Here is a 12025-nt window from a genome sequence, read left to right on the forward strand (position 1 = left end):
GGGGCTGCTGCTGCCGCTGCTGCTGCCGCTGCTGCTGCAGGGAATGACGGGAAAGAATCCGCACTGCCCCCCTCCTCATCCCTCCTCCTCCTCCTCCTCCCCGAGCCTCCTCCTCCTCCTCTTCCTCGTCCTTCATCAGCCTGCATCAGTGCAGCTCTGAGCGGTCCGGTTCTGACTCAGATTCTGATCTTTATTGTTTTTTTCTTTGTTTTGGACTTTGTGCTGCGTTCAGGGACACCTCTGACCCGCAGGGGGTTCCAGGAGGTGAAAACATGATGTTTGTCCTCACAGTAACTCACTTTATTGAACTGTGATCCTGACTTTTAACCGATTAGAGCTTGATTCTCAGTTATTAAAATTAAACCAACACACCGGTGCTAAAACTCATCTGATTAAACTGATTGCATCACTTTCCTTTTGCTGCTTCAGTGCAGCTCAGAAGGAAACCGTGAGCTTTAAAACATTTTTCTTTATTTCACCCATCAGAACCTGCTGTGTTCTGTGTAACAATGAAAGCTTTCAACAGAACCTTCAGTTTTTCAGGATGTCAACAACAAATGAGGTGGAAACCAGCAGGATTTACTCAGATTAGACTGAGAACACCCAGCGGGGCTCCATGAAGTGGGTAAACTCATCTTTTAAGTTGGTTTTAACTCCCTTTTAACAGGAGGAAACCTCCATCAGAACCAGAACCAGGAAGGGTCCATCTGCCTGGACCAGCTGGGGCTGAGAGGACAGGAAAGAGGGGACAACAAGCAGCGTAACACCAGGCCAGAGACACCTGCTGAGAGAGAGAAACACAAGTTAATGACAGCAATGATGTCATCTGTACATGGAGGGAGGAGAGGTGCATCATGGGAGCTCCCCCAGCAGGCTGGGCCTATAGCAGCAGAACTATGGGATGTTTCAGGCTCACCTGAGCCATCCCTAACTATAAGCTTTATCAGAAAGGAAAGTTTCAGCCTGATCTTAAAGGTAGAGAGGGTGTCTGCTTCCTGAAGCCAAACTGGCAGCTGGTTCCACAGAGAGGGGCCTGATAACTGAAGGCTCTGCCTCCCATTCTGCTTTTAGGGGCCTGATAACTGAAGGCTCTGCCTCCCATTCTGCTTTTAGGGGCCTGATAACTGAAGGCTCTGCCTCCCGTTCTGCTTTTAGGGGCCTGATAACTGAAGGCTCTGCCTCCCATTCTGCTTTTAGGGGCCTGATAACTGAAGGCTCTGCCTCCCATTCTGCTTTTAGGGGCCTGATAACTGAAGGCTCTGCCTCCCATTCTGCTTTTAGGGGCCTGATAACTGAAGGCTCTGCCTCCCATTCTGCTTTTAGGGGCCTGATAACTGAAGGCTCTGCCTCCCATTCTGCTTTTAGGGGCCTGATAACTGAAGGCTCTGCCTCCCATTCTGCTTTTAGGGGCCTGATAACTGAAGGCTCTGCCTCCCATTCTGCTTTTAGGGGCCTGATAACTGAAGGCTCTGCCTCCCATTCTGCTTTTAGGGGCCTGATAACTGAAGGCTCTGCCTCCCATTCTGCTTTTAGGGGCCTGATAACTGAAGGCTCTGCCTCCCATTCTGCTTTTAGGGGCCTGATAACTGAAGGCTCTGCCTCCCATTCTGCTTTTAGGGGCCTGATAACTGAAGGCTCTGCCTCCCATTCTGCTTTTAGGGGCCTGATAACTGAAGGCTCTGCCTCCCATTCTGCTTTTAGAAACTCTGGGAACCACAAGGAAACCTGCAGCCTGAGAGCAAAGTGCTCTGTTGGGGAAATATCCAACAGTGAGATCTTTAAGATGTGATGGAGCTCGGTCATTAAGAGCTTTATATGTGAGAAGAAGAATCTTAAATTCTATTCTGAATTTAACAGGGAGCCAATGAAGAGAAGCTAAAACTGGAGAAACATGATCTCTGCTGTTAGATCTCATCAGAACTCTGGCTGCAGGGTTTTGGATCAGCTGGAGGCTTTCAGAGAATTCTGGTTTGGTTCAGAGCAGCTGAGTCTGAGGACGATCGTCAGCTTCAGGGTTTTTCCGTCAGTTCAAACTAAAACTTGGAACAGCTTCTCCTCAGCAGCTGCATCGCACTGTCAAAGAGTGATTTCCTGGTTTTATCAGCAGCTAAACGATGACTCTGAACTTTTCCAACCTCAGTAACTGGGACTGGAGTCAGGTTTCAACAGATCAGGACGTCCTCGTGTCTGTTTGACAGAAACCGCTCTGCTGGGGCTGTGTTTTAGCTCCTGTCTGCTGGATGGAAACATGTTGGGAGGCTCCTGTCTGCTGGATGGAAACATGTTGGGAGGCTGCTGCTCTGTAAGGTGATCGGTGCTGCCGGTCAGCACTGAGCCCATTACAGCCTGATGGAGCTCCATAATGAGCCCTGATTGGACAAACACACTCTGAGTGCATCATCGATTCATCACCAGAACAGATAATGTAGTAAAGTCGTCTGGTCAGCATCACAGCGCTCTGGTTCTGGTTAAAAACACACAACAGAAGGAACCAGAACCCGCCGAGTTACCATTTATCTGGTTTTATTTTACTCAGGATCCTGAAAATTAACCTTTTGTCCAACATTCGAGGCCATTTATCGGCTGAAATACGGTGTAAGCTCCGCCCCCAGCTCTGAAACCTCAGCACAGGAGGATGATGTCACTCCTCTAATGGCTGACAGGTCGCTGAAGGCACCAGCTCACCTCATTCTGAACGGTTCTGTCACGGATGAGCTCTCATCCCAATAAAGGTGTCACGTGGTTCTGGTCACTTCCTGTGTGACGCCACAGGTTTCGCTCTGATTTAAAGATGAGATTTTCTCAGGTTCCTGAGATGCTTCCATCTCTCTGGAGCTCAGGCTCTGAGCTGGAACTCTGAGTGGTTCCTTCAGTCCAGCTGAACTGGACCCAGCTGTTAGAACAGCGAAGGTTTAAATGACATCACAGACGGAAACATTCAGTCCACCGGAGGTTTCACAGGTGAAGTTTTATTAAAGTTTGTGAGAAATAGAAATAAAGACGCTGGATCACAGATCGCTGAAATAAACACTTCCTCTCGGAGGAAAGAGCCAGGCGGCCGTCAGAAGTCCAGCCACTCCATCATGTAGATGCAGCTGGACGGCGAGATCTCTCCTCCTTCGTGGCAGTCGTCGAACACCTGCAGAGAGGACACGGTCAGCTCGGGCGCACCGCCGCAGCGGCGCAGGTGAGTGGTGTGCGTGGTTACCGGGCAGAGTCCACAGGGCGTCTTCACCAGGCCCGTGGGCTGCAGGATGGCGTTCACCCCTCGGTACAGCTTCACCTGTCCGTCCACGCTGCCTACCGTCCCCTCCTTGGCGGCGATCACGGTCATCTCCACCTTCCCGTCGTAGATCAGCGTGTTCAGGATGGTCTCAATGTCGTCCATGGACAGGTCCACCTGAAACACACACCTGTGACACAATGGCTCTGCCTACCCCCGCCAGCTGACCTCAGCGAGGCGTGCGATTGGTAGTTTGAGGTATGATGTCATGGCGGCTCACCTTGCTGATTCCCAGCTCACAGATGTACTTCCAGACTTCGTGTGAAGTGGCCAAGGAGCTGTTCCTCTGAACCATAGGACTCTGTTTGCTGTCCCTCGCCGCCTCAGCCTGAACACACAGAGGGTCACATGACCTGCAAACACACACCTGTACCCTCACACACACACACACCTGTACCCTCTCACACACACACACCTGTACCCTCTCACACACACACACCTGTACCCTCACACACACACACACCTGTACCCTCTCACACACACACACCTGTACCCTCTCACACACACACACCTGTACCCTCTCACACACACACACCTGTACCCTCTCACACACACACACCTGTACCCTCACACACACTCACACCTGTACCCTCACACACACTCACACCTGTACCCTCTCACTCACACCTGTACCCTCTCACTCACACCTGTACCCTCTCACTCACACCTGTACCCTCACACACACACACCTGTACCCTCACACACACACACCTGTACCCTCACACACACACACCTGTTCACACACACACGCACACCTGTACCCTCTCACTCACACCTGTACCCTCTCACACACACACACCTGTACCCTCTCACTCACACCTGTACCCTCTCACACACACCTGTACCCTCTCACACACACCTGTACCCTCTCACACACACCTGTACCCTCTCACACACACCTGTACCCTCTCACACACACCTGTACCCTCTCACACACACACCTGTACCCTCACACACACACACCTGTACCCTCACACACACACACCTGTACCCTCACACACACACACCTGTACCCTCACACACACACCTGTACCCTCACACACACACACACCTGTACCCTCACACACACACCTGTACCCTCTCACTCACACACACCTGTACCCTCTCACTCACACCTGTACCCTCACACACACACCTGTACCCTCTCACACACACCTGTACCCTCTCACTCACACCTGTACCCTCTCACACACACCTGTACCCTCACACACACACCTGTACCCTCTCACTCACACACACCTGTACCCTCTCACTCACACACACCTGTACCCTCTCACTCACACCTGTACCCTCACACACACACCTGTACCCTCACACACACACCTGTACCCTCTCACACACACACCTGTACCCTCTCACACACACACCTGTACCCTCTCACACACACCTGTACCCTCTCACACACACCTGTACCCTCACACACACACCTGTACCCTCTCACACACACACCTGTACCCTCTCACACACACACCTGTACCCTCACACACACACACCTGTACCCTCACACACACACCTGTACCCTCACACACACACACACCTGTACCCTCACACACACACCTGTACCCTCTCACACACACCTGTACCCTCTCACTCACACCTGTACCCTCTCACACACACCTGTACCCTCACACACACACCTGTACCCTCTCACTCACACACACCTGTACCCTCTCACTCACACACACCTGTACCCTCTCACTCACACCTGTACCCTCACACACACACCTGTACCCTCACACACACACCTGTACCCTCTCACACACACACCTGTACCCTCTCACACACACCTGTACCCTCTCACACACACCTGTACCCTCACACACACACCTGTACCCTCTCACTCACACACACCTGTACCCTCTCACTCACACCTGTACCCTCTCACTCACACCTGTACCCTCTCACACGCACCTGTACCCTCACACACACACCTGTACCCTCTCACACACACACCTGTACCCTCTCACACACACCTGTACCCTCTCACACACACCTGTACCCTCTCACTCACACCTGTACCCTCTCACTCACACCTGTACCCTCTCACACGCACCTGTACCCTCACACACACACCTGTACCCTCTCACACACACACCTGTACCCTCTCACACACACCTGTACCCTCTCACACACACCTGTACCCTCTCACTCACACCTGTACCTTGCTCTGCAGGAACTTGAAACACTGCTGGTTCAGAACTTCCACAAACTCTGACTCGAAGTCCTGGTCGCTGTACCAGGCGCCGCCCGTCACCGAGCGGTCCGGCTGCAGGTTGTACAGCATGTACACCTTCTTCTTGGAGGCCTGGAGCACACACACACCTGTCAGGAGGAAGGCTGGACCCACCTGGCCCGGCCCAGGTCCGACTGATACATTCAGTTAAAGTTCAGGAACTCACAGCCACGGACTTGACGGCTTTGATTAGCTTCTTGCTCTCGAGGTTCTTCAGAATCTTGTTGATCTCGGTCAGAGGGAGGTTGCTCTTGAAGCGAATGTCTCTGCTCCAGATTCCTGCAACAACAACGTTGGTGAGGTTCTGATCCGATCACAGCAAGCTGCAGTGTTCCGCACCCAGAGACACACACGTTGTCACCTTTGTTTCCCGCGTCTTCAATGATCTGGTAGACCAGCTTCTCCTGGTTGTCTGAGCCTTTCATCTTACTGAAACACAGACAGGAAGCTCAGACAGCAGTCAGAACCAGAGTCAGAACCACTGGACTCACAGTGAGTTTACCTGGCGCTCTGAGAGTCCTTCAGTCTGTACAGGAGGCCCGAACTGTTCCTCAGCAGGTCCAGCTGACCCTGGAACAGAACCACAGCACAGTTTCAGATCAGCCACTCACCAATCAGATCAATCAGATCAATCATCAGAGCGATGGATCGGGCCATCGGACTGACCAGTGACAGCAGCTTGTTGATGGCCATGGCTCTCTGCTGAGGCTCCAGGTGAGGCAGGTCATTCTGGATCACCTGGTCTGTGATACCCTGAGGGAACTGCTGACACAGCTCCTTAATCCTGCAGCGCACACCAACAAAAACCTTAAGATTGTTTATTGGGAAGTTAAGAAGTTGACGCCCGCCAAAAAACAAAAGTTTGACGTTTTACTTTAACAACATTGAATAAAACATCCTGAGTTATTGGGCTCCATCTGCTGCCTCGGAGCCCACACGTTGTTCCCCACTGCAGGCTGAAATTTATGTTCAATTTACTGTGAAGTAAGACTTAACTGGAGTTTCTGTTAAATCACGCCCTCCAATTCGGCAGCAGAATCAAAACAGCAGACAGAAGTTTTACTGAAATATTTCTCTCAATTTGACAAGAGCATCTCCTGACGCTAACGGGTCCTTCGGCTGAGGGGACAGTGAGACGCGTGTGTACAGAGCAGATACACGGTCTACTGTACGTGAAATTAAGACAATTATATAACATAATTATTGCCGAAATGTCAATAAGGTCACTCTTAATTGAGATAATTGAAGTAACTTCTGACTTTTTATCCGTGTGTGACTGATAAGGCCGTGCAAACGGGAAATATGGCAAACTGAGACGGAGTCTGGTCCGTCGGTTCCGCTGAGCTTAAGAGCGGATGGACCGACCTGTTTTCGATCTCCGCGGGCTCCGTCACGTTCTTCTCTTTCTTTACTTTGACCTCCGACATTTTAACGGAACTCTGAAGCTTCTGTCCGGAGTGTTAGCCTATTAGCCTCACAGCTAACGTGTCAACGATCCGGTCCTCCGATCTCTCCGTGGGAGGTGTCCTGAAAACTGCCTGAATAAAAACAACGGTTTTTAAACTGCTGAACGTTCACTTGTTCTTTACTTGTTTGATAGTTTTCTTGGTTGTCAATATTCTCAATCTTGTAGTTGTGTATAGTTACGGATTGCTTTATTTACATAATTCAAACTAAACGGCTGTTCCTTGAAGAGATATCGGCGGAACACTTAGAAATAAAGGCAGCCCCCGACATATATTATCTAAAACCTGGTGGTTCTTTATTCATCTCTTTATTCTTTATGAAGCAGCCAAATTCCGGGCGGATACATAGACATTATAAAGCTGTCTGGAAGTTTATATGTGTATGAGTGGACATACAAAGCTGTGTGCTAATAGCCAACGAGTAGCGCCGACCCCTGTTTTCGGTCCACGTGACTAGATTAGCGCGAGCACTTCCGAACAGAGCTCGTTTCTATGGTAACGCTTGAACAAACGCAGCACCGGTTGAAGCGATCAGTGGTAAGAAAAGTTTGATGTGCCGTCGCGTTCTGGTTCTGGTTCTGAGCCTGTTGGATCTCCTCAGGTGAGTCTTTTCTTTCGACCAACTTATCAGTTTCTGGAAACTTAAATATCTTACGTACATGTTGACGCGCTGATCGATGATGTCATGAATTCATGTCAGGAAATGAATCCTAAAAAAACATATTTGTGAAATAAATCAAAACAAATTCTTGGAAAACTTGGAATTCAAACTTAAAACATGTTCATTGGAAACAAAGGTGTTTTTACCCCATAAATGAAAGAAATTCCTGTTTAATTTTCTCATAAAATGTACCCATTAAACTCTGAAAATATCCAGATTTGTTCTTTTTGTGCCGCTGCAGATGAAAGCTGTTCACTTATTGTCTGATTAAAGTTCTTAGTTAACATAAATTATAGTTTTACGTTGGAGCACATTATTTGTGTCTCTGAAAATGGTAAAATTCAGCTTCCTTATTTCATATTTTCAGCTTCTGTCCCTGTTTTCCTCTTGTTTAAAGTGAATTTAAGTCTTTATTTGATGCCTCACCTTTATTTAATTCATTCCAATGAATTGTAAATCTGATGTGATCTGATTTATTCGTCCTGAATCTTCTTAATCTGCATTTTCTTGGCCTACATTTATCATCATTTTTATGAACCGTCTGTGACTCCTTTTCATTTAACGCTTTTGTAAATCTGACTGTTATTTTGTTATATTAATTTGTTTTTCTCTTATTTTACTGCCTTGGATCATCTTTCAAACTGATGTTCCTGTAATATGTTGGATGCTCAGTGAAGTTTACTTTTAACATCTCATTATTCTGCTTTCAGAGACTAAACTGCACCTGATTGACTGCTGATTGACAGGCAGACAGTCGTTGCCATGACAGCAGGGTCGGTGTCAGCGCCGCTCATCATCCCCATCGTCCCCCTGCAGACGCACAGAACCAAGAACCACATCGACACCAGCACACCTGTCGCCATCCAGTCGGGTACAAACACACACCTGTCCGACCATCCAGCCATTACTCCGTCTGTTTCTCCGGCAGAAACTGATTTACAAATCCTAAAACATTTATTCAAGAAACATTTATAGAAGCATTTAAACATGCTGAAAATGAGACATTTTACTATTTCATAAAAAAAATATCAGACAACACGTCCAAAGGTTTGGAGAAAAAGCTGGAAAAGTACAAAGAAACAGCTGGAGGAACATGTTGAAATAATCCATCCATCCATCATCCATCCATCCATCATCCATCATCCATCATCCATCCATCCATCATCCATCATCCATCCATCATCCATCCATCATCCATCCATCCATCCATCCATCCATCCATCATCCATCATCCATCCATCATCCATCCATCATCCATCCATCATCCATCATCCATCATCCATCATCCATCATCCATCCATCCATCATCCATCATCCATCCATCATCCATCCATCATCCATCATCCATCATCCATCATCCATCATCCATCATCCATCCATCATCCATCCATCCATCCATCCATCATCCATCATCCATCATCCATCCATCCATCATCCATCATCCATCATCCATCCATCATCCATCCATCCATCCATCCATCATCCATCCATCATCCATCCATCCATCCATCCATCATCCATCCATCATCCATCATCCATCATCCATCATCCATCATCCATCATCCATCCATCCATCCATCCATCATCCATCATCCATCCATCCATCATCCATCCATCCATCCATCCATCATCCATCATCCATCATCCATCCATCCATCATCCATCATCCATCATCCATCCATCATCCATCCATCCATCCATCCATCATCCATCCATCATCCATCCATCCATCCATCCATCATCCATCCATCATCCATCATCCATCATCCATCATCCATCATCCATCATCCATCCATCCATCCATCCATCATCCATCATCCATCCATCCATCATCCATCCATCCATCATCCATCATCCATCATCCATCCATCATCCATCCATCATCCATCCATCCATCATCCATCCATCCATCCATCCATCCATCCATCCATCCATCCATCCATCCATCATCCATCCATCATCCATCCATCATCCATCATCCATCATCCATCCATCCATCCATCCATCATCCATCCATCATCCATCCATCCATCCATCATCCATCCATCATCCATCTATCATCCATCCATCCATCATCCATCATCCATCATCCATCCATCCATCCATCCATCATCCATCCATCATCCATCCATCCATCCATCATCCATCCATCCATCCATCCATCATCCATCATCCATCCATCCATCATCCATCCATCCATCATCCATCATCCATCATCCATCATCCATCCATCATCCATCCATCATCCATCCATCCATCCATCATCCATCCATCCATCCATCCATCCATCCATCCATCCATCATCCATCCATCATCCATCCATCATCCATCATCCATCATCCATCCATCCATCCATCCATCATCCATCCATCATCCATCCATCCATCCATCATCCATCCATCATCCATCTATCATCCATCCATCCATCATCCATCATCCATCCATCATCCATCATCCATCCATCCATCCATCATCCATCATCCATCCATCCATCCATCCATCATCCATCCATCATCCATCCATCATCCATCCATCATCCATCCATCATCCATCATCCATCCATCATCCATCCATCATCCATCCATCATCCATCCATCCAACATCCATCCATCCATCCATCCATCATCCATCCATCATCCATCATCCATCCATCATCCATCCATCCATCATCCATCCATCATCCATCCATCATCCATCATCCATCATCCATCTATCATCCATCCATCCATCATCCATCATCCATCCATCATCCATCCATCATCCATCCATCATCCATCCATCCATCATCCATCATCCATCTATCATCCATCCATCCATCATCCATCATCCATCCATCATCCATCCATCATCCATCCATCATCCATCCATCCATCATCCATCATCCATCCATCCATCATCCATCCATCATCCATCCATCATCCATCCATCATCCATCCATCATCCATCATCCATTCATCATCCATCCATCATCCATCATCCATCATCCATCATCCATCATCCATCCATCATCCATCCATCATCCATCCATCATCCATCATCCATCATCCATCATCCATCATCCATCCATCATCCATTCATCATCCATCATCCATCCATCCATCCATCCATCATCCATCATCCATCATCCATCCATCATCCATTCATCATCCATCATCCATCCATCATCCATCCATCCATCCATCATCCATCCATCCATCATCCATCCATCCATCCATCCATCATCCATCCATCATCCATCCATCATCCATCCATCATCCATCCATCATCCATCATCCATCATCCATCATCCATCCATCATCCATTCATCATCCATCATCCATCCATCCATCCATCATCCATCCATCCATCCATCCATCATCCATCCATCCATCCATCCATCCATCCATCCATCATCCATCCATCCATCCATCCATCTATCATCCATCCATCCATCATCCATCATCCATCCATCATCCATCCATCCATCCATCCATCATCCATCATCCATCATCCATCATCCATCATCCATCCATCCATCCATCCATCATCCATCCATCATCCATCCATCATCCATCCATCATCCATTCATCATCCATCATCCATCCATCCATCCATCATCCATCCATCCATCCATCATCCATCCATCCATCCATCCATCCATCCATCCATCCATCCATCCATCCATCCATCCATCATCCATCCATCCATCCATCTATCATCCATCCATCCATCATCCATCCATCCATCCATCATCCATCCATCCATCCATCATCCATCCATCCATCCATCATCCATCCATCCATCCATCCATCCATCATCCATCCATCATCCATCCATCATCCATCCATCCATCCATCATCCATCCATCATCCATCTATCATCCATCCATCCATCATCCATCATCCATCCATCATCCATTCATCCATCGTCCATCCATCCATCCATCCATCATCCATCATCCATCCATCCATCCATCCATCCATCCATCATCCATCCATCATCCATCCATCATCCATCCATCATCCATCATCCATCTATCATCCATCCATCCATCATCCATCATCCATCCATCATCCATCCATCCATCCATCCATCCATCCATCCATCATCCATCCATCATCCATCCATCCATCCATCCATCCATCATCCATCCATCCATCATCCATCATCCATCCATCATCCATCCATCATCCATCCATCCATCCATCCATCCATCCATCATCCACCATCCATCCATCCGTCATCCATCCATCATCCATCCATCATCCATCCATCATCCATCCATCCATCATCCATCCATCCATCCAACATCCATCCATCATCCATCCATCCATCCATCATCCATCCATCCATCCATCCATCATCCATCCATCATCCATCCAACATCCATCCAACATCCATCC

General features: G+C 47.9%; 2 protein-coding genes across 2 annotated transcripts in view; one reads left to right on the plus strand and one right to left on the minus strand.

Annotated features, from left to right (window-relative positions):
* Positions 1-2948: 2948 nt before the first annotated feature.
* On the minus strand, positions 2949-7026 carry polr3f (polymerase (RNA) III (DNA directed) polypeptide F). Its single transcript, XM_072383998.1, has 9 exons — positions 6882-7026; positions 6183-6300; positions 6019-6086; positions 5878-5945; positions 5683-5795; positions 5445-5588; positions 3504-3611; positions 3209-3400; positions 2949-3139 (listed from the first exon to the last, which is right to left on the minus strand). Exons 1-9 carry the CDS (start codon positions 6941-6943, stop codon positions 3062-3064), a joined length of 951 nt encoding a protein of 316 aa, XP_072240099.1. The 5' UTR covers positions 6944-7026; the 3' UTR covers positions 2949-3061.
* Positions 7027-8362: 1336 nt separating this feature from the next.
* The window catches only part of dzank1 (double zinc ribbon and ankyrin repeat domains 1), a 20079-nt gene continuing 16416 nt past the window's right edge, over positions 8363-12025 (plus strand). Inside the window, exon 1 of the mRNA XM_072383920.1 lies at positions 8363-8514. Coding sequence (XP_072240021.1) covers positions 8406-8514 — 109 coding nt within the window. The 5' untranslated portion in view covers positions 8363-8405. The remainder of the gene's footprint in view (positions 8515-12025) is intronic.

This window comes from Leuresthes tenuis, unplaced genomic scaffold (assembly GCF_036924035.1).
Source record: "Leuresthes tenuis unplaced genomic scaffold, fLeuTen1.0.hap1 SCAF_4, whole genome shotgun sequence".
In the NCBI taxonomy this organism is placed as follows: domain Eukaryota; kingdom Metazoa; phylum Chordata; class Actinopteri; order Atheriniformes; family Atherinopsidae; genus Leuresthes; species Leuresthes tenuis.